This window comes from Vipera ursinii (genome assembly GCF_947247035.1).
Source record: "Vipera ursinii genome assembly, chromosome: 1".
NCBI lineage: Eukaryota > Metazoa > Chordata > Lepidosauria > Squamata > Viperidae > Vipera > Vipera ursinii.
The window spans coordinates 294,174,512-294,198,732 of NC_139512.1; the positions used below are offsets into that span (position 1 = coordinate 294,174,512).

The 24,221-nt window shown below is 38.0% G+C and overlaps 1 protein-coding gene across 2 annotated transcripts in view; it reads left to right on the forward strand.

Annotated features, from left to right (window-relative positions):
* Positions 1–20,927, forward strand: part of RASGRP3 (RAS guanyl releasing protein 3) — a 41,949-nt gene extending 21,022 nt beyond the window's left edge. For both annotated transcript variants that reach the window (XM_083350130.1, XM_083350131.1), the window contains 10 exons: positions 677–793; positions 1,269–1,544; positions 7,068–7,145; positions 10,669–10,782; positions 12,844–12,959; positions 14,469–14,616; positions 14,892–14,928; positions 16,248–16,373; positions 18,292–18,644; positions 20,068–20,927. In XM_083350130.1, coding sequence (XP_083206256.1) covers positions 677–793; positions 1,269–1,544; positions 7,068–7,145; positions 10,669–10,782; positions 12,844–12,959; positions 14,469–14,616; positions 14,892–14,928; positions 16,248–16,373; positions 18,292–18,644; positions 20,068–20,076 — 1,374 coding nt within the window. In that variant the 3' untranslated portion in view covers positions 20,077–20,927. The remainder of the gene's footprint in view (positions 1–676; positions 794–1,268; positions 1,545–7,067; positions 7,146–10,668; positions 10,783–12,843; positions 12,960–14,468; positions 14,617–14,891; positions 14,929–16,247; positions 16,374–18,291; positions 18,645–20,067) is intronic.
* Positions 20,928–24,221: the final 3,294 nt, after the last annotated feature.

The window sequence follows — 24,221 nt, forward strand, 5'->3', positions numbered from 1 at the left end:
TCTGTTCAATATCAGGACACAAGTACTAAAAGGTGAAGAGTGCATCATGATGTTGCCACATACATTTTTCATTTCTTCTTTTTTATCACCATGAATAAGCAAATTCCTATGAATATATATATAATGTGACAGGACACTAACATTGATTCAGTGTGAAAAACATGATCAGTAGATCAATATCTAACTTCATCTGTCTCTCTATAAAATGTTACAGTCATGGAAATAATAAACCTATTGTAATAAATAAATTCCAAACTAGCTTGGAATTTAAGCTTGTAATGAAATTTTTCCTTCTTTTTAAATCATTAACTTTGTTCCAAAATATTTTGAATTTATGGATTTATTGATAGCTCTATCAGGACTTGAATTTCAAATCTGAACTGCTGAATCTTATTTTAACACATACCTTTTGAGGTTTTGTTGTGAAATAACACTCCTCAGTCACAATCCCATTGGTCTAAATTACTATAAAATTGTGTGATTTCACTATCTGGAGAATATCCTTCTTTTCTGAAACCATACATTTGGTCTAGATCAGGGTTTCCCAATGTTGAAAACTTTAATACTGGCTGGGGAATTCTGGGAATTGAAGTCCACACATTTTCAGTTGAAGTTCCCAAGTTTGGTTTAGATGAATAGTGAACCTTTTAACAAAAATGTTTGAATTTCTTCATAGAAACTTCTTCACCTTCAAAATTTCAACACACTGATGGCTGTTGTAGGAGGCTTAAGTCACAGTTCTATTTCACGTCTCAAAGAAACTCATTCTTATCTTTCTTCAGAAGTTACCAAGGTATGAGAGTAAACTCACATTGCAATTCTACATAGAGAAAATATACCCTTACCACTGCATATTTAAATATCATATACTTTTTTCCCACTGAAGTAAGGGAGATTGAAAGCATGGATGTTTCTTATCCTGAATCATATGAATCAACCATTGGTCCATCTGATTTAATTACGAGCAGCATTTTACCATGATCACAGGGGAGGTCTTTTAAAATAAATAAATAAATAAATTAGGTTCTAAGATCTAAACTTGGATTTTTAAAAAAGAAGTTTATGTATTCATAAACAAAACTATGGCTCTTCATCAAATATATACAGGAATCAATCATCTGGTTTATTTTTGCAATTCAATAATGATTCCCTTTACTAAAAACTTAGGTTTCTAGTCCGCCAGTGTAATTGTTCTAAGCTCTCTCTTAATTCAAACAAAACCGAGAATGTTCTTGCTGAGTCTTGTTTTTTCTTGGCCTTCTTTGTAGGACTGGGATGAAATGACTGAACTGGTCTCTTCCAATGGAAACTACTGCAACTACCGCAAAACATTTGCAGACTGTGTTAACTTCAAAATCCCCATTTTAGGAGTCCACTTGAAGGATCTAATAGCAGTTCATGTAGTTTTTCCAGACTGGATCAATGAGGACAAAGTTAACCTTGTGAAAATGCAGCAGCTTTCAGTCACTCTGAGTGAGCTGGTAGCCCTGCAGACAGCATCCCACCATCTTGAGCCAAATATGGATTTAATTAATCTGCTGACGGTAAGATTAATATGCCTTATGTGGTGCTACTTGAAGATTGTTCAAAAATTTCTGCTGATATACTAATGGAGTTGTTTGTAATATTTGGGTAGTATGGACATGTAACACAGTACTGTACGGTTAACCTGGGTCGATCAGTTATGTATTTTTTTGCTCAGTTTGATGGCTGGTAAACAAGTTTAAGCTTTAAAAAGTGTAGCCAGACTTTGCTTTAAGGACTTCCTTCGTCTTCTATATTCAAGACAGTCTCAGTGGTCCTATCCATAGATCGACCAGCAAAATCAAATAGACTGATAGTCATTATAGATTGGGCCTTCTCAATTATGAAGTTCCCTTTTAACTGCTTTATGTATAGACCTTCAAACAAGTATTTTTTTTAAAAAAAAACATTTTCACAGCAGCTTTTTCCTAATAATGTTTTGGTGTTGCTGATCTGAAATGCCTCTGGAAGATCTTTAGCAAATCCTTCTGGCCTTTGGTTTGGTTTGATTATTGTTTGATTTATGCTGAAATAGTTTTATACAGTCATATATTTTTATAGAAGTTGTGTTGTGCAAGCAATATACCTTGTTTTGTTTTTATGATGTCAGATTAACCAACAGAAAAATATTGGGCTGAGAGACCAGTCCAGGTCACATATAAACTTGATTGGAACAATTGTATCTTGGAAAAAGATAATGTGATTGCCACTTTTTATTCTAATATGTTCAAAGATTAGAAGCTTGCTATATCTCCTCTGAAATTTTAAAGCACAGCTAAAATGCAGAATGCTTTCCAGATGAAGGGGGAAATCCTCTTGGAATTATATTGTTAGCAAAGTTTTTATTATCACAAGAGATGCATAGAGAGAAGCTCCTTAAATTAAAACTCCCTGTGGCTAATATCAGGACACAAACTTGATCAGTCAAGCTTCTGCAGTGGGTTGTTACTGTTGTTATAACAAATGCTTCTTTTATGAATAGACACCCCCAAAAAAATTGGGGGGAAAAAGGAATGTGTATCAGGGTCCTCTCTCTGTTTTCTCTTTAGAATGTTGGGGAGGCGGCAGGTAAACATTCACTCCTGAATTAATATAAATGGTATAAATGTTCCATTTGGGGGTATGGTATCCAGAAACCATGATGCTGAATTCTTCAGTGTAGTTATACTGTTTTTTAAGAAAATTATTTTCCTTCAAGTTCTGATGATGAGGAATTAGTACACAGATGATAAACATTAATTCTGTTTTAAACACTGTAAGATACTAAACAGCCCCAAAACTGTTTCAGTGAAGCCTCTGCGCTGAATTGTCATTCTGATTTTCTGTTGAGCATATTGTTGCACTTTAATGGACCGCCATGAGTCCTTCGGGAGAAGGGCGGTATACAAATTAAATTATTAAATTATTAAATTAAATTAATGGGCATTTTTTCTTCACTGTAGGTTTAGCCAAAGTGAAATAACTAACAAGTGTATTTAAGGGAAAGTAGAGTGAAAGAAGACTGCCAGCAGTTGCACTTACTACAGCAGTTTGAATGTTGGCAATGATTCTTAATATTGTTGGGCTCTCTCCCAATTTTGTAATATAATTTATTATGCAATGGGTTGAGAGCATCTTTCGGATTTGTTTAAACAGAGCAGCTGTAACCATCTTCTTTTTTGCAACTGGAGTTATTGCTAATATCTCCAGAACTTTATTTTAGCATAAAAGATAAAAATACCCAAATACACACATATACACATACTTATAGAAGCATGACTAAAAAAATAAGATCCTTTGTGAAAATAAAATAATAAAAATAGGGTATTTATCATGTGCTCTTGTTAGAGGCAACCATCTAAGTTAAGTGGAGGAATAATACTCTGTCCATACACCTGTGGCTCCAATGCTCCCTATCACACTGTTCAATCCCTCCCTTACAGTGGCGTAGCGTGGGGGGTGCAGGGGGGGGCCGGCCGCACCGGGCGCAACATCTGGGGGGGCGCGCTCGCACTCGCAGCTCTCTGCCCCTGCCTGGCTCACTCACTCTCTCTCACTGCAGTGCTGGCTGTGCAAATCCGATCCGAGCCGCCGGGTCGCCGCCCACTGAGGAGGGGGGGTGCCAGGCGTGCGGTGCGGAGAGAGAGCGAGGGACTATCTGGGGGAGGGACAGTGCAGTGGCCACCCAGTGCAGCGCTGAGCGCGGGAGAGAACCACACCAGACCAGCCCAGGCAGCAGCAAGAAGAAGCTGGCAGCGGCGGCAGGTGACTCGAGTGCTAAAATCCACGGGTTAGGGGGCGCAAATTACTTGCCTTGCCCCGGGTGCTGACAAGCCACGCTACGCCACTGCTCCCTTAGATGTTTTCCCTGTGCCATTAAGCAGTGTCTTAGTAATGGGTGATCATGGCAGCCAATTTACAACTCACCTCCCCAGACTGATTCCTAGAGGGCAACCAGCAAGGCAATCGTGCTTTGGAGAGCAGTTTAGAAATCAATTTCTGAAGCATTGAAGCTGAGGTGTTTGGTCCCAATTCGCTGCCTATCCCAGTCCAGTGTTCAGTTTGGCTGTTTGATTTCATTTGGTCCGATTGTAGGAGTAGTCAGAGTTCAAGGATTCCATGCATAAAGGAGAAAGTCCCAGCTTGGAGGATTGGACAATTTAGCTGCCCTTGTGACATCCAGATATTTTACCAGTGAAATCTTCTACTGGTCAGAGAAAACCTGTTAATTATTTATGGTCTGATAATTTTTGAACAAGAAGACTAAAATATAATTGTTTAATGAGGCCATTGTAATTGGCATCATTAAATATTTGTCACTTCTGATACCGCCAATGGCCATTGCTAGACTGGAATGGCTGCAGTGACATTTTTAAATAGAATACTTCATTTTTGTTCCATTCAATTACTGGTCACTCAAAGAACTTGGGATCTGCTAGATGAATTACTGCTGTCTGCTGTATGAATCTGCCAAACTTTCAAGCATGATTGACAGGTCTTCTCCAAATCTATTTCCATTTGAAATTAGGAAGACAATGGAGGAAGAATCTTCTTGGCTGTGGGTTTCATATTCGCAGTGACCTGCCCCCTTTGATATTTTTAGGTATCCTCTGAAATTTGAGTCATTTTATCTGCAGCACTATTATTTTTTTATTTGTTTTAGGCTTCTGGTGATAACAATTGCTTCCATGATTTTATGAAATTTCTCTTCGAATGCTATTTGCTATAATTCGTTATAATTTGATCATGTGCTACTGTAGAACTTTATCCTAGTAAATCTATTAAAGCTGCAATTGTTTTGCACAAGACCTGCTAAGGAAGCTACTGGAAATGAAAGGAAATAAACAGGGTTGATCATTAGCACTGCACATGGTATTTAAGATTGCATAAGCCCATCTGATAAATTGGTTATTTGCTTTATTGATTATTTAAATGATTTATATAGCCATCCTATCTTACAACAGTGAATCTGCTTTTGAATAAAATCTGTGAAACTAGGAAGACCGCCCAAGTTGCATAACCATTCTGAATGGGGAAATTTATCCTCCTTCAGAATTAAAGATGGAAAATCTCCAGGACTGGGGGCTTTAAAATCTACAGCCGCTCAGATTTTCCAGGATTAAGATGAAGCCTGTCCTCCATCCAGTTCTCCACAAACTCCAGGCACCTTTTTTTGCAGTGGTTTTTAAACAAATCATTTCCCAAGTGGGCATTTTTTTGCTGGAAAATGGTAGTAAACACCAGAAACTGGCAAAAAAAAGTCCAAAGGTCAAATAAACAGTATTTTATTTATGACTTTGCCAATTCTCAGCTAAAGGTGTTCAAGCTGCTATCAAAGACAGAAAGACCAGAAGGAACAAATTGCTTTTAGAGTTGTCTTACTATGCCTACCTCTTAATTAAACTGTTCTGAAAGTATGCAAATGTACCTGGAAAGCCCCAGTTGTTTTCACAGTTGAATGAATATTTTAGAAAATTTCAGATTGAAACTAACTCAGGAAATGTGTTTTTAAAGATGGATTTTAAAATTAGATGAGAGGTGAATTTGCTATAATCTACAGTTTTACAGCAGGGGCCTTCTGGATCTTGTTTATTTTTTACTTATTGGATTTTTGTCCTGCCTTTATTACTTTATAATAATGTAAAATCATCTCAAGGGTATCTGCTCAGAGGTTTAAAGGCCCCAAGTGCTATTTTATTATGTGGAATTGTTTCCGTGTTTCTGAGCAGAAACTATATATACCCTGCTAGTTTATTAGACTCCAGGTCCTTTCTGACATTTACAGTTCCCAACATGTCTTTCCTTAGTTTCTTTCTTTAGATGTTTAAGATAATTATGTGCCATTCATTTTCTGCTGAGACATCTATGGCTTTTCAAGTCTGGCCTCCATGATTTATTCATTAATGTTCTGTTAGGATACAGAACGGTAGCCATCATGGCTGTCACTGAACAAATTTCCGTCTCCAGGGGAGGGGGGCATTGAGGAAAAAAAATGAAAGTAGTAGTAGAAAACATTTGAACATTACAAACAGAAAATGGGGTTACCTCTATAAATTCTGTGAGAAGACAAGGTATCCCTTATCTAATAAATAAATCCCTTACCTTGAAATTGGCAGAGATGGGACTTGGTATAGTATAAAATAAATGACATAGAGTTATTGGCAAAAGTAAACATATAAAGAAAGAAAAAAAGGAAGGCACACTGAAAATGATGCAGTAAATGTCACGAAAGTCATAAGTCCAATACATTAGCAGGCTATACTTCCCTCCCAGAGAGATAGAAACAACTGCACCTAATAAGCTGACATTTGAAGGCCTTCCTTCCTTTCCCCCCAATCAAAATGCCAAGGATAATTTTCAGATTAGACAAAATTAGGGAGGCATGAAGAGGAGTAAATGCTGTACGGGTAGTTCTCAGCTTGCGACAGCAATTGGGACCAGAGTTGCCATTGTTAAGTAAAGTGGTTGTAAAGCAAGACATCACATGACCGACAATTCCAGCAGTCTTGGTTGTGTTGTTAAGTGAAGACTATAGGGGTCATTAAGTAAGGACTCACATGATTAAGACTTCTGATTTCCTGCAGGCTTCCCCATTGACTTTGCTTGTGGGATCCTGACAAGGAAAGCTTGTTTATGACTACTGAGATTGGCCAACAAAGCAGCTTTTGTTTTGCAGCAACACCCTCCTCCCCTGCAAAAGTGAAGAAGCCTGATGTGAAGTACCATGTGATTATAACACTATCAACTATTAAGTAGATATCACATATACACACCCCAGTTTCTACACAAAACAGCTCCCAGTTTCTTGTCATGCTTCCCTCCTGGAGTATTAGCGTACTTCAAATTTACAAACATACTTTGCGTGGAGGAAGGGGTTTCATGCATCGAACTACGGCAAATGCATCATGAGTGAAAAGAGATGAGCTGCCCCCAACTGCTTCTTTTAAGAGTGGTGTTCCTGTAACTGAAACAACTATTAAAGTTTATTTATTTATTTATTTCAAATGTATTAGATTAGTTGCAGTGATTAATATATGCTACGTTCATTTTTATTTGACTTTCAGCTTTCACTGGATCTCTACCACACAGAAGATGATATTTATAAGCTTTCACTGGTGCTAGAACCTAGAACATCTAAATCAGTAAGTTTGGTCATTTTCTTTTCTAGTGTAAGAGTAAATATAACATTATGGAGCAGTGAGTCATAATCTACTTTTTTGTGTTAACATTCATTTTAAGAATCATACTTTGCTTTTCCTTGATAAAAATGTGAAAGAGTGCTCTTACCTTTCAAAGATCATTTCTGGATTGGGAGATCCCATGGCTGAAAACCACAACAGTGTGCTTTACAGTAAACCTACTTGTGACTCCATGCATTTGTATAGCTTGTGACTTGTCAAAGGCAGCCTACATTGGTAGTATATAAAGTTTCATTTGTTTCAGCCTGGGCTGATCTATCTCAGACAGCTTTTTGATTGGTGTGAACACGAAATGATTGTTATGTATTGTTGTAAATTACTTGGAGACAGTTATAAATGGGTAACTGCTGTGTCCATTTAAACTCCAGACTGCCTGTCTACAGAATTGTTATTTTGTTGTTTGGGCGGGAATAACTGCTTGAATTCCATTGGCTGCCACCTATCGGCGGTCCGTATAAATAGAAGCCAAGGGGCAGTTACCGCTGCTTCTGTGTTAACTTAATAAATGTGTTGTTACTTACTCCTTCGCCTCATCAATGCTTCAAAGATCTCAGAATATAACAATGATTAAATAAGAAAAAGTGATTACTGAAGTTGTTTCTTCTTTCTAGCTGTAAAAAGCCTGGGGCCCCAGCAAATAAAGTGTCATATTCACATAAAAATTTTATTTTTTTTTAATTTTATTTTAATTCCATTTATATCCCGCCCTTCTCCGAAGACTCAGGGCGGCTTACAAGCTTAGCAGTAGCCTTCATTCTATGTATATGCCTGGTTATTAGGGCTTTCACACACACACCAAGCGGCATTTTTACAAAGTCAGCTTATTGCCCCCAACAATCTGGGTCCTCATTTTACCTACCTCAGAAGGATGGAAGGCTGAGTCAACCTTGAGCCTGGTGGGATGCGAACCTGCACTAATTGCAGGCAGCTGGTGTTACTTAAGGAGGCATTAGCCCACTGCTCCACCAAGGCTCTTCTGAACAATGTACTGTATAGCATTTCCAAACTAGAGTTTTATTGTTTGATCAACCTGCCTTATTCAAGGAATTTTACAAGAAGTCAAGTTGACCATGTATTTCATCCATGACTTTCCTTTCATTATAGAATCTAGACTCTGTTGGCACATAGCCTAAATCAAAAAGTTTGCATGATAGTCTCAGAGTTGCTAAAATTTTAAGGCTCTATTGGGAACAAAGCATGGAAGATGCATTGCTAATTGTATTTGCAATGCAACGGTTTGGATTTAGTTTCAGAAAAATGCTTCTCTAAGGCAGAAGTATGATCTTAATATCTGTTTGCAGTTTTTTAAAACAGCTATTTTTTTCTGGAATTTTGCTCACCTCCTAGTAATTAAAAAGTGACCTTCTCACTTTCTCTTCTATTGGTTTTGCCATTCGATTGGCAGAAGAGAAATCAGTTACACGTTGCAGTAAAATCATGCATCAGAGAGGATCTAGCTTTTTTCCCAGTGCTGAAATCATTCTTTTGGTGGAATTCCGCTTGACATCCTTCTCCAACTCAAAGTGGGGAAAGATAACATTTGCCACATCCCTTATGTCCTGCTGCTACCTCTTTCTTCATTGTTCCAGAAAGTTTCCAGTTTCACTGGAGCAATGGAAATGAGGCATAAGATGAGATAGGCAATCAACAAAGTTACCAGGTTGTCCACTTCACCAGCAGGAGTCTTCTATTTCTCATGATTTCTCATGAGGAGCCCTGCCAGTTATAAATGGAAAATTTTGGGTTTTCCCCTATGGATGATGTTCATTGTAATTAAGGCAGTGATAAGTGGATTTAAACTCATTATGAACATTTGCTATTATGGGTTACCATTAAAACCAACAGTAACTAGGCTATCTCCATACAACCATAACCTACTATTTTATTTTTATTTTTTTCATTCTATTTTTGCATTTTTAGAGGCTCAGTATGCCCCTTCTATTGCATTTAATACAGATTGCTAATTCTAAAAGCCCTCAACAAGAGAATTCACCTTCCATTTCATTAATTCTCTAGAGCACAGGTGTCAAACTCGTGACATCATGTGATGTATCGCAATGTATCACGATTTTTTCCCATTGTCGGCAATGTGGTGGGCATGATTTTGGCATGATGCATCCAGCCCACGGGCCAGCAATTTGACACCCCTGCTCTAGAGCAAGGATTCTCCCACACAACCTTCCCACATCTGTCTTACATCTTGGTGATTGCTGTTACATCTCAGAAATGTAATTTCTTATGACACATCTTAATAAAAAGGACGCTTTTTAAAAGCATTATAAGCATTATGTCACTGTTGGAGCCTATAAAAGCCTGTATATAAAAGAAGATATGAAATGTCCATGGTCATAGAATCTAGAAACAGAAATAATAGATACAAGTAGCAGGTGCCTTGATTTCATTTAATAATAAAGAAAAACTCCCTGACAGTAGACTCTGTACAACAGTGGAACTACCTACCTGCAGATGTTACAAGTTGTATACCTCTGGAGATTTTCAAGAGGTGGGATACCACCTTAAGGATGGTTTAATTGGCTTTATTGTGAATAATAATAATAATAATAATAATAATAATAATAATAATAATAATACTTTTGCAAAAACTTTGCAAAATACATCAAGAAATTGTAGCTTCCTGCAATAACTCCAGCAATGCTACATAATAATAAAGTTGGAAAGGACCTTGGAGGTCATCTAGTCCAATCCCCTGCTCAGACAGGAAACCCTACAGTATACCATTTCAGACAAATGGCTGTCCAGTCTTTTCTTAAAAACTTCCAGTGTTGGATCATTCACAGTTTCTGGAGGCAGGTTGTTCCACTGGTTAATTGTTCTAACTGTCAGGAAATTTCTCCTTAGTTCTAGGTTGCTTCTCTCTTTGGTTAGTTTCCATCCGTTACTTCTTGTCCTGCCTTCAGGTGCTTTGGAGAATAGCTTAATTCCTTCTTCTTTATGGCAGCCCCTGAGATATTGGAACACTGCTATCATGTCACCCCGAGTCCTTCTCTTCATTAAACTAGACATACCCAATTCCAACAACCATTCTTTATATGTTTTAGCCTCCAGTCCCCTAGTCATCTTTGTTGCTCTTCTCTGTAGAGTCTCAACATCTTTTTTACATCATGGTGACCAAAACTGGATGCAGTATTCCAAGTGTGGCCTTACCAAGGCATTGTAAAGTGGTATTAACACTTCATATTGCAGAAGATTGAACTAGATCATCCTTGTGGCCCCATCCCCATTGTAGAGACTGAATAAGAAAGAACTATTATGCAAAATTTAGTTTCTCTCTCTCTCTCTCTCTCTCTCTCTCTCTCTCTCTCTCTCTCTGTGTGTGTGTGTGTGTGTGTGTGTGTGTGTACTTTAAAAAAAAAAGCTCTTCAGAAATCTTCCAGAAAATCAGTTGTTGCTGCATGTCATTCATACTGAAAACTAAAAAATGCTTCTCTGCTTTCTTTCACCGCAGCCTACCTCGCCAACAACCCCTACTAAGCCAGGAGTACCCCTCGAGTGGGCATCTGGTGTAATACCAAAACCTGATCCAAGTGTTATCAATAAACATATCCAAAAGCTAGTTGATGTGAGTATTCGCAGTACAATTCCAATTTATTTTCCTTCCTTCTCACCTATCTCATGAATGCATGAATGTTCTGTATTCTCCAATTCACTGCACCCTATTCAATGATTTTTAATTGACTGTACAGTAGTTGTGGTGTAAAATTAAATTTTACATGCGGACCTGTGGAATAGCACTTAATTAAATAAAAGTGTTAGGCCATGCACAAGCAAGCCTGGCCTTCAGTAGCGTTTCCAAATCTGAAACCTCATATGCAAAACCAGTGTTTATGTCATTACACACAATGTCTATGTGTGCATGTGCACCTTCAAGTCAGGATGGACTATTGGCGATTTCCTGGACAAGTCCCTGCAGTATTCTAGGCAAGATCTCAGAACTGCTTTGCTATTATTTCCTTCCTAGCTGAAAGAGAGTGACTGGCCCAAGGTCACCCAGGTGACTTCATGCCTAAGGCAAGACTAAAACTCACAGACATGTGTTTTCTAGTCTGGTGCCTTTAACCACTGCACCAAACTGGCTGCTAGCTATTATAGATGCACATAATTTGCCTGCTGAAACATGTGATATTTGGTTTATGCATTTGCCAAGCTCCTGTCCCATCAATTAACAACAATGGAACTCAGAATCAGCTCCCCAGACAGAAGACTGACTATCCCAACTTTGACCGCATTACCTTCCCATATTTCCAGGTGACAAAATATTTGCATGTAGCTTCTCTATGTAGCACTGTAGCATTGTAGCATAACCTAATGGAAGTTAATGTTTGTTAGTGCCTAAAGAGTGCAGTGTTGAATCTAGATAGTATTTTTCTGGAAAGTGACTTTCACAGATTCCAGGCCATCCTGAAAAAACTCTACTCCTGGAAGATTCCTGCCCAGTTTCAGTCTTAAAGGAATCAAATTAGGAACTTGATCTTGAATTGGGGCAAGTTGCATAGATGAGCCTGCTGCGGAGAAGGCTAGATGAGCTTGCCTCATATTTAGGAAGAATTTGCCTAAATTCGCCTGCCCTATGGAATGAACTGCTGGTAGAACTTCAGACTGCCCCAGACCTTCGCTCGTTTCGCCGGGACCTTAAAACTTGGTTGTTTGATCTTGCTGGCCTGGACTGAGGGGGTTTTAATTTAATTTTAATTTTAATTTGTTTAATTGTGGGCTAGTCTTATTTAATTCTATTTTAAAGTGTACTTATTTGTATTGTTTTAACTTGCCCTGTAAACCGCCCTGAGCCCTTCGGGAATAGGGCAGTATATAAAATCAATTGAATAAATAAATAAATAAATAATATTGCCCCATATTTAATGTAATTAACCCTCTTACAATCTTGTTTTTGTTTAATAATTTAATTGTTTTAATTGGCTTTAATATTTTGTTTTCTTTTATATTTGTATATTTATATTGTACGCTGCTAGTCACCTTGTGTGTGAAGGGAGGCCATGTAAATCTGATAAATAAAATTAATTAATAGTATAAATGAATCCTATATTTGTTGTTGTAACAACAACAAATGAATGAATCCTATATTAGAAAATATGGGTTCTCCTGCTTTGATCTCTTGCTTTTTATCTCATGGCACAATGTAGGTAGGGATGATGTTCAAGGTTCTTTAGACCAGGATCTAAAAGGATCTAATTTCGCCTCCTATGATGTCTTTGTGATACTTCAGTCTGAATTATGGTAGGCATAAAAGAACTAGTTTGCTCTAGTGGTTAAGGCACCAGGCTAGAAACCAGGAGACTGTGAGTTCTAGTCTTGCCTTAGTCATGAAAACCTGCTGGATGACTTTGCACCAGTCAGTCACCCCAACTCACCTCACAGAATTGCTGTTGTGGGGAAAATAGGGGGAGGAAAGAGTATTAGATATGCTCACAGAAGTGAGTTGCTTATAAAAATAATAAAGATGGAATATTAAGGAATACTAGCCATGATTAGCACCTTCTTTTATTCAGCTCTTAAATGCATTTATACCTGTACCGAGCTTTGATTTTAGGATGCACCCCACTGCTTTGTTGTCTATAAACATTTGCCATTTTCTTCTCTTTTTCTTATTTCCTTGCATCTTCAGTCTGTTTTTAAGAATTATGACCATGACCATGATGGCTATATTTCACAAGAAGACTTTGAAAGTATAGCAGCAAATTTTCCTTTTCTGGACTCATTCTGTGTATTAGACAAAGATCAGTAAGTGTCCTCCTCTTGGTATTATTTTCAACGCAACCTTATTCGCATTTAAAAGCAATGATATTCTTGAATTTACACACACACACACACTTCAGTTTCTGGCTTTCTAAGGATTGGTGGAGTTTATACTTTCTTCCTCCAAGATGCTCTTTTTATTTCCCATTGTAACTTTCACCCTTGGTATTTCCTGGTGATCTCCTTTCCAACTACTAACCTGCTATGCCTAGCTTAGTTTACTTGGAACTCAGCCAAGCCAGCTAGGCCCTGCCACTTACATATACATTTATCAAGTGTAAATCCTAATTTTCTCAATCATGCATATTCTGAGTTACGTGTGTACAGATTTGCAATCCTAATTTCTGAATATATATATTTGCATGCCCCGGTTTCTGGCATGCCATGGACCAGTGCTGGTCCACGGACCAGGGATTGTTGACCCCTGCTCCAAGGGACAGATGACTTATACAGGTAGTCCTCGACTTATGATTACAATTGAGATCAGAATTTGTGATGCTAAGCAAGGCAGTTTCTAAGTGACTTGTGCCCCATTTTACGACCTTTTTTGCCACATTTGTTAAGCAAATCACTGCAGTTATTAAATGAATCACACAGTCATTAAGTGAATCTAGCTTCCTCCATTGACTTTGTCAGAGGCTGGCGGAACGTTGCAAATGGGGATCACATGACCCCGGGATGCTGCATCTGTTGTAAATACATGCTGCATGCCAAGCGGCCCAAATTATGACCACATGACAATAGGAATTCTGCGATGGTTGTAAGTGTGAGGATTGGTCATAAGTCACTTTTTTCACTGTAACTTTGAACATTTGCTAAATGGATGGATGTAAGTCAAGGACTATCTGTTCTGTATGTACCTGTCCAGCCTCCTGATTGGCTAATCCGGCCGGCGGGAATTCCTGGACACCGGGTTGGGTGTCTGAGGCAAGGCGGGAGATTGCAGCCAGGGGGTTGGCTAGCGTCTGGCAGTTGCCGGACATATAAGGGTTACCAGGGCATGCAAGGTCAGTCCTACCACGTGTATCAGAATAAACAGAATAACCCCATACCAGTCTCCGAGTCATCTGTCGCGGCACTGAACACAACACTACCTGTATCCCCATTTTGCATTTACAGTACTTTTTCTTAGACCGTTTAATGCAAATGGATGAATGAATCACAGTCTCAACACTGATCCCCTAGCTCCCAAGAAAAATATATGGATAAGTAATGTATGGTCAGCATTGCCAATATCAGTGTGTTTGGGGGGAAATATGTGAAAGGTTGGATCCAAAGCTCTGCCAGCAGGAGTGTTCCTGCGCAAAATTCTGCTTAGATTTTTTTTTTTTACCAAAAAAGTATCAGAAGGTTTTCAAATCATATCTGTTGAAGTACTGCCTTTCAGAAATTGGAGAAATCAACCCCCTGGGAAAAGAGCCAAAATTCTGTTGTTTTCTATAGCACGGTGATGACTGATTTCCCCTTCCCTTCCTGATTTTTTTTTTAAAACAGGGATGGTCTTATCAGCAAAGGAGAAATGATGGCATATTTTCTAAGGGCTAAATCACAGCTACAGTGTAAAATGGGACCAGGTTTTATACATAACTTCCAAGAGATGACCTATCTTAAGCCAACTTTCTGTGAACATTGTGCTGGATTTGTAAGTATACAGCGATGGAATGTGGGGATTAAGACGGGTTAAGGGATAAGTAATAGTACAGTTGTGACCTGTTGAATCAGTTCGGTGCTGTTTCATTTGGAGGCAATGGAATGTGAGGGCAAAGTCTCACAGTTGAATGGATAGTTCTTTCTAACAGGAAGGGTGTTGAGTGGAGTAATTTCCTGTTTGTGCTTTTGTAGCCATTGTTACTATGTTCATAAGGAGGTTGTGTTCCTTCCGGCTTGCTTTTTTATTTCTTTTGTCTTTAATTACAGCTCTGGGGTATAATCAAGCAAGGCTACAGATGCAAAGGTACCGTAAATCATGCATGGCCATTTAGTTTCTAGGTCTTTTTTAAAAAAAAAAAAATATTCGGCCTTTTGATTGTTGGTAAAATGCCATTCTATACATTTTTGCATTCAGGTTAATCTGAGTAAATGCCATCCCTATGCATGCTTACTCTACTGCTACGCTTCTGAATTACAGCCTTGTTTAGTCTTGCTCCAATTTTTATGCTGCAAACATATAACTTTTAACCAGTATTCCACTCCTGACCACTAGTTCTTTGAGGGAAGCAGAAAAATGGGGCATTTTCACCTGCCTGGCTGACTCTTGGCAATTTTCTATCCATTCGTCCATAAATCTTATTAAGAAAGTGGAGCATAATCCTTTCTGCTCAGCTTTAGAGTCCATGCAGAATACTTCCTGACTTAATTTTCTCAACATATATAAATAGTATGCTGCTTCCCCTAACAGCCTGAAGCTGAGACTAATAATGCTTGAATACATTACATCTGGCAGTATAAAGGAGCCATGGCAGACAGAAATAGCTGGTAGTCAGGATTGGAAAAATGCATTTGAGAGGGGAAATAGCATGCAGGGTGTCACATGGTCTAATAGTTGAGGCACTCAAAATACTGACAGGATAGACTACCTATGTTGGTCTACCATTTTTACAGGTTCCTCTTACTAACATTTAAATTCCCATTAAATTAACTGGGATTTAAATATGCTTTACTTTAGCTGCCTTGCAATGCTGTCTATTTTGCTTTTATTTTTATACAGAAAATGAACTGATCTTATCCAATTGAGAAACTGGTTGTTTGAAAGCAATTAATATTCTGAGACCGGTGGGAATGTGAGAAAGAGATTTTAAAGTAATGAATAAATCTATAAGTCTTATTTTTTGTAGAAAAAATACTTTTGGACTGTGAGAGTTGGAATGAAGAGGTAGTAGATATATGAGTTTTTAATCTTTTTTCTACCAGCTTCTTCTTCAGTCCATATTACATGCTGCCCCAGTATTTCCCCATGAGATTCCATACATACTTTCTCCACAGCAATATTTGTACCATTTTGGCAATCTATTGAAGCTGCATTATAAGTGCCAAAAAGTTGGAAAGAACAAATAGGTCTGCCATTATTTCATAAGCATAGGAATATGCCCTACACCCCTTCGAGGGCCACACTGCATGTTCTATTGCCATGCACATAATATTAGTTATCTAGGGTTTTTACTTCTGATTTTTAAAAATGTTTTACAAATGCAAAGTTTATGCTGGCCTACCTCATTTTGGACATAGCAGTTCACCAAAACTATTCTTTATTTCCTTGCTGGTGGTTTACTCCAGATTGTGGTGCCAACTGTCATAAACAGTGCAGAGATCTGCTAGTTCTAGCTTGTAGGAAATTTGCCAGGGGGACTTCACTGAACAGCAGTCACGGTTCTTTGCCCAATAGTCCATCGCTGCCTGCAGGTAAGAGACAACACCATGTCTCATGGCTGATTGTTTAACCCATGCTTTTCATGTTCCAACAGTATTAGGAATGAGTGCCTTGAATGCACTAATTATTGTCCTTGTGAAATAAACAGCTTTTGTTACGATTTAAGTGACCCTATTATTTTCACAATTGCTTAAGAAAGCCTGAAATGATTTTAATGGGGAATCCCCTCCCAATGAGATTCACATGGCTCAATCTGCATAGTTGATTATTCCAATTCTCCCACTTCTGGCTAGGGATACATCACCATACCAGAGCACTCATCTATACTTGACAGCAACTCAAGAGTCTTTTAGAGGTGCTATACAAGTTTCATCATCACTGTTGCACGTCATATGGAACTCTTGCTGTGGGCATAAGAAGATTTGTGTAGCTGTTGCTTGCAAGTATGCTGAAATGAAGCCCAATACCTGAAACAAAGAGTTCAATTTTTGTTGAGGGTCAATTGTGCCACAACAGTAACTGACTATTTGTGTTTCTTGTGTTCACCCAAATAGTTTCCAACATAGTTATCTGATGTGTGAAGAGATCTCTTTTGAAAAGGTCAAGGAAATGGTGGTTTAAAATACTGGCTTTAACTTTGAAAAGTTTAAATTGTTAGGAAGTCCCTGAGAGAGTCAAGCCATCTTAACATGTAATTGTTCAGACCTTAAGGTCAGCAGAAGAGTCTCTTAAAAATGTCTTACATAAGAGACAGGTAACATTGCTGTAGAATGCACTTCCTTGGAAAATGTCTACGGAGATTCTCAATTATCCAGATCATGGTTGTCCCAAAGGTGCTTTTCAAAAGGCAACTGGACTTTTTTTGGTGGGGGGGGGGGTGTCATCCTTGAAAATGTTTCACGTCTCATTCAGAACTGAAGAAGCTTCTTAGATGAGAAGCAAAATGTTTTCAAGGAAGAAGAGAAACCAAAGCAAGTTCAGTTCCCACTCCTTCCTTTTTCTGGAAACCCTATCTCCGTGGATGGCCAGAAAGATAGCTTATAAATACTTCAAGAAGCCTAAAAGGATATGTTAAGGATAATTTCCTAGTAATTAAACCTTTTACAGCCTTGGATTTTGATTATGTGATTTTATCAGATGTGAAAAGACAATTTGAAAAAGTATGAAATACAAATCTACTTGTGCAACTCTGCTTTAGTTAGGAAATAAACGTGATCTTCCAATTTAATGAAAAGAACAAAAGATAGCAAAACATTTCATGGGTTTGAAAAAACAGGTTTGTTTTTTCTATTAGATGGATGCAGACCTGGAGCTTCAAAATAGATTGAAAGTGCAAATCATGGTTGAACATAAGATATTTAATGCTATTGACTACATTGACCTATTTACAGTTATGAAAGAAAGATATTCTTTGTAAAATTATTAACTGAGATTAGTTGGTCTTGGAAGAAATTTGTAGGATTATTTGCTTACTAGGAGTTTAAGTGTTTGATTTTTAAGCTGACAATTTGGAGGTTTCTTGAATTATGTATCAAATGTTACACATTTAATTATTGGTTATTGCAGATCAGCTTTCTCCAAGTCTATGCTCTGTACTCTAGAAGTACAGTATTTACTGTAAGTTTTGTCATATTGAAAGTTGTAGTCTCACACTTCAAGAATAAACCAGATAGTGGAAGTAATTAAAGCTTTTCTAATTTACCAATATGATGGACAGAAGTAAAACAGTGTTTAATTCTATCAAAATTGTGGGATGTGAAATATGTATGTATTCCTTAAGGGAAAATTATTTAAATTACACATGCGATATACACTTTCCAGTGCTGAAAGAAGACTTAAAATTATAGAGATGTTGTCATTTTCCCTAGCTGAAACTAATTTGCTATCTAGCCAGCATTTCTTCCATATTTGTACTTTAACTTAACTGATTTGCACTTTGTTATATTACAGTACAAGATGAAGTATTTAAATTCCCCACTGTAAACCCACAAAATCAGGATCTTGATAGCAGAGCAATCACGCTTGTAACCGGCTGTTCTCAGAAGATTTCAGTTCATCTCCAGCGGGTAACCACTAGTCAAGCAACTCAGACAGAACCACTGTGGAATGAATCAGGTTGGGGTGATTCAGGATCACACACTTTCCCCAAAATGAAATCCAGGTTCCATGGTAAATCTGGAAAGAATAAAGGCTTTGCAAAATGGGAGAATGAAAAATCTAACATTCCAGTCAACAGGGACACAACAGTACATGTGATGGATCAAAATGGAACAGAAACTCTCCTAGACAGACAGAAAGTCAAGGTTTGTGCTATAACATTCTTAGGGGTTTAAAACCCTATTCTTTCTTCTCAATATACTATAAATTTTAACATACTGTTTTTGCAACTGTAAACTATAGGACAAATTATGCCTTGGTGACATATATATGTACAGTAGGAATGGAATATACATCCATGCAGCATATAAACTTAATAACTAAGTAGGTAAAATAGTCACCAACAAAGACTATTGCTTATCTTCAGGAACTTTTTTCCATTAGCTAAAGTAATGTATATATGGAATTATATGTTTACTGTATATATCCTCTTTATTATGACAATGTATTTGAGATTGGCCACTGTATTACATATGCGGAGCAGAAATTTTACATTCAGAACTCAATAATTGAGATAAAAATGATCAGTTTGAAGGTTATCTAATGTGATAGTGTCAGCCTCCATGAGGAGGTGATGGTTGAGCCTGTCTTTGAAAGAGGCAGTGTGTGCCCTCTCCTCAGAAAACCACTGCTGGATTCAACAGTCCAGAACAGTTTCTAACCATTTCTTTGTAGAAAAAAATGTTGAATACTGTAGGCAGTCAGGCTGGGCTTCACATGATCCTGGAGGGATCAGATTATCTAAACCAGGGGGTCTTCAAACTTGGCCCTTTTATGACTTGTGGACTTCAACTCCCAGGTACACTGGCTGAGGAATTCTGAGAGTTGAAGTCCACAAGTCATAAAAGGGCCAAGTTTGAAGACCTCTTGATCTAAACCCTTCTCAATCACTTTTCATACTGGGATAGCAGTGGTGATAATTGTTGATCACTGGTGAAGCCAAGAGGGGATAATTAATACCTGACTGCCTGTGGGAACTGACAGCAGGTACCATATTGTGGTAGTTCTCCTTTGCCTGTGGTTGGTTGCTATTGATGTTGGTGGGAGGGAGAGTTTGTGCCTAAAGCTTCTGAAATGTGGGATGCCACAGGGCTCAACATTCTTACCCCACCTGTTTTAACATCAAAATGAGGCCACTGAAAATGTCTGGGGATGTTTCGTTACTTTGTCCAAATATATTTTTCCTATTATATTGTTTTCATGCTGTTTTCAGTGTCATATGCTGCCAACAATCACTATAGAGTTAAGCAACCTTATAAATTGTACATAAATAGTACAATATTAGCTACCTAATGCAGTTTACCATTTCAGACCAAGTGGGTGCATAGGTTAAGCTTCCTGCTGATAGAAAAACAGCATGCCAAGGTGAATAGATAGTCATATTCTTATCTCTAACAGCAAATGAATGTTAGCATACAACATAGGCAGCTTAAACACAGAATCCCTGCATGTTGAACTGATACAGTCTAGCCTGGTGGTACCATTGATTTTGTTTTTTTCCTCTTGAAATACGTATGTCAATCTTGTCTAAACAAAAAACTGAGAATTGTTTCCTTTGATTTATTATAGGCTTGCTGATCTGCTGCAGAAAATCTGCTGTCAGACGATAGTTCAAGAAAACTGTGTGATATTTTATAAATTGCCTGGATATGGCTGAACTTCATACCGACGTTACATTCATCAGATTTTATCACTGGTGACAGTTGCTTAATGACAAGAGTACACTATTTATTTTCTCACTCAAGTAATTTGATCTATCTTGCACTGATGCAACACAAAGAAACATTATAACTGCAGGACATCTGCAATTCTGTTGCCAGCAACAGAAATCCTGCTATCACTATTTAAATCATCAATACCAAAATCATATTGGCTTATAGAAGTATTAGTTACCGTACCAAAATTCCTGGATCCCAATTTTGTCAATCTACCACATTCTGAGGCATCCCCCATAAACAACTGAAAGCTGATTTTTTTTAATCTGGAACTAAAAGCTCAGGTTCCCCTGTGGCTGCATTCACATATTAGATTTATTAGGTTGAGGGTTTTCCTAAAGAAGTATTATTTCTCACCACAAGTATGAAGCTACCTAAATTTTTATATTCAGTTTGTGATAATCCACAATGTGTGCTTGCTACTTAATTCACAGAACTGGATGAAATAAGATTATATACTTGAAAGATTGTGGAATTTAGGCGGCATAATTTAGCCTAGCTTTCTTCAATCTTAATATCTGCCAAGTGCAGTTTACAATTCCCATCATCCCCAGCATGGCTAAGAGCCTGCACCTGGAAAACACCAAGCTGAAGAAGAATAAAAATCTGTCTTTCATTGTTTCCTAGAATGATGTAAATGTGTATTATGTTTCATCTCATGGCTGTTGGAGCCATTTTGTTGTTTTCACACCTTTTAGCAAACTGGAAATAAACACTGGATTTTATAAATAGCAAATGCTTTATGATATATAGAAAATGAAAATCTGTCAACAGAATCAATATTCTTACCTAGAGATTCAGTAATATTCTGATATCTCATTTTGTACCTTTGAAAGAGGCTATTTGCAATCACCCATCTGCTTGAAACATTCATTATCCTGTAAACTAACTTGTAAGTTGCATAGACTCTTTCCACAACAGATGTAGAATACAAGTATTAATCTGTGATATGGCCACAAAGCTATTTATTTCTCTTCTGAAATCATAAAATTAGCATTGTCTTGAAAATATGGAAATCTGCCTATTTAAATCCAAATAACTGGAGTGACTTCAATTCATAACTTATTCTATGTTGCAAGATATAAGAGGCCTTTTAAAAAAATTAATATTTAGCAGATTCTATTTCTCTGTAATATGGCACTACTACAACCAAATTGCCAGAAAAGGCTTTAATTTGTAAACCGAATTGCTAGCCTTAAAATCATCCATAAGATTTATCCATTTTTTAAAAATTAAACATTTTTGCATTGTTTGCAAGCAACTACAGTGAGGGGAAAAATAATTGATCCTCTGCTGATTTTGTACAATTTGTACAAAATTTCTTTGTACTGACAAAGAAATGATCAGTCTATAATTGTAATGGTGGGTTTATTTTAACAGGAGAATAACACAAAATCCAGAAAAGCACATTTCAAAAAAGTTACAAATTGATTTGCATTTTAATGAGTGAAATAAATATTTGATCCCCTATCAATCAGCAAGATTTCTGGCTCCCAGGTGTCCTTTATACAGGTAATGAGCTGAGATTAGGAGCACTCTCTTAAAGGGAGTGCTCCTAATATCAGCTTGTTACCTGTATAAAAGATATCTGTCCACAGAAGCAATCAATCAGATACCAAACTCTCCACCATCGCCAAGACTAAAGAGCTGTCCAAGGATGTCAGAGACAAGATTGTAGACCTACACAAGGCTGGAATGGGCTACAAGACTATCAACAAGCAGCTTGATGAGGTATAACAGTTGGTGCAATTATTTGCAAATGGAAGAAACACGAAATAACTGTCAATCTCCCTCAGTCTGGGGCTCCATGCAAGATCTTACCTCATGGAGTTTCAATGATCATGTGAACAGTGAGGAATCAGCCCAGAACTACATAGGAGGATCTTGTCAATGATACCAGTATCAAGGCAGCTAGGACCATAGTCAGCAAGAAAACAATTGGTAACACACTACGCTGTGAAAGACTGAAATCCTGCAGCACCTGCAAGGTTCCCCTGCTCAAGAAAACACATGTACAGGCCCATCTGAAGTTTGCCAGTGAACATCTGAATGATGCAGAGGAGAACTAGATGGAAGTGTTGTGGTCAGATGAAACCAAAATCGAGCTCTTTGGCATCAACTCAACTTCCTGTGTTTGGAGGAGGAATGCTGCATATGACCCAAAAAACACCATCCCTACCTTCAAACTTGATACATTATGCTTTTGGGGTGTTTTCCTGCTAAGGGGACAGGACAACTTCACCGCATCAAAGGGATAATAGACAGGGCCATGTACCATCAAATCTTGGGTGAGAACCTCCTTCCCTCAGCCAGGGCATTGAAAATGGGTCATGGATGGACATTCCAGCATGACAATGACCCAAAACTCACGGCCAAGGCAACAAAGGAGTGGCTCAAGAAGCACAATAAGGTCCTAGAGTGGCGTAGCCAGTCTCCAAACCTTAATCCCATAGAAAATCTGTGGAGGGAGCTGAAGGTTCTGAGTTGCGAAACGTCAGCCTTAAAACTTTAATGACTTGAAGAGGATCTGCAAAGAGGAGGGGGCAAAAATCCCTCCTGAGATGTGTGGAAACCTGGTGACCAACTACAAGAAACATCTGACCTCTGTCATTGCCAACAAGGGTTTTGTCACCAAGTATTAAGTCATGTTTTGCGAAGGGGTCATTAAAATGCAAATCAATTTATACTTTTTTGAAATGCATTTTTCTGGATTTTTTGTTGTTGTTATTCAGTCTCTCACTGTTAAAATAAACCTAGGTAAGGTAAAGGTAAAGGTTCCCCCGCACATGCGTACTAGTCGTTTCCAACTCTAGGGGCCGGTGCTCACCTCTGTTTCAAAGCCGAAGAGCCAGCGCTTGTCCGAAGACGTCTCCGTGGTCATGTGGCCAGCATGACTAGACGCCAAAGGCGCATGGAATGCTGTTACCTTCCCACCGTAGTGGTCCCTATTTTTCTACTTGCATTTTTACATGCTTTCGAACTGCTAGGTTGGCAGAAGCTAGGATGAGTAACGGGCTCACTCTGTTACACGGCACTCGGGATTCGACCCGCCAAACTGCCAACCTCCTGATCGACAAGCTCAGCGTCCTAACCCACTGAGCTACCGTGTCCCAAAATAAACCTACCATTACAATTATAGACTGATTATTTCTTTGTCAGTGGGCAAATGTACAAAATCAGCAAGAGATCAAATAATTTTTTCTCTCACTGTACAGTAAGAAATTCTGGTGCTTACTCAACAGTACTAAGATTTAAAAATTAGATGTTTTGTATCTTTTGATTATTTTAGCCTTTGTGTTTAGATAAATAGTTTTCAACTTCCTTTTTTAACCATCTCCTAGCTGACAGATTATTATTTTCTTGGAAATTATACCATCCCTGAAAAAGAAATCCATTTATTGCAGGCAGAATAAGTACCCTTTCCGACAATTCAGTGATTTATTTTAGATCCAGATAAGAGCCGGTATGTATTACTACATAATTCACACCAGAGGCAGTTAGAAAGAGAAGCACATAAAATGGTCAGTTCTGCTTATGGAGCAGGCTTTTTATAGACGTATCTATCTCCTTTCTACTAGTGAGTTACTAATTAACATTCACTTTCCGTATCTCTGGAAATTCCGTAGGATACAAAAAATAATTGATCATTTTAATTGGCCTTGTGCCAAGGACTTCCTCAATTACTATATCTTATTTTAATGTATTTTAACAAATTATGTTGGACCTAAAATATTGGGTGTTTTCTGTTGGCTAGACCAGGAAGTCAAAGAAAGCCCCCAATAGAGACTTTCCATGATGTTATCAAGAAAGTGCAGTCGATGAGAGACGAACTCAACATGGGTTTTTTTTTTGAACCTGCCGATTTTAGTACATACAAAACAAAGTTAGAAAACTGCTGAGCTCCACAGCCAAAAATAATTTTGTTACTTCCACATAGCAGACTTTTCCCCATAAAGATTTCATGCCATCTTACACAGGCATTGCCCGCTTGTGCTAGCTGCTCTGTAA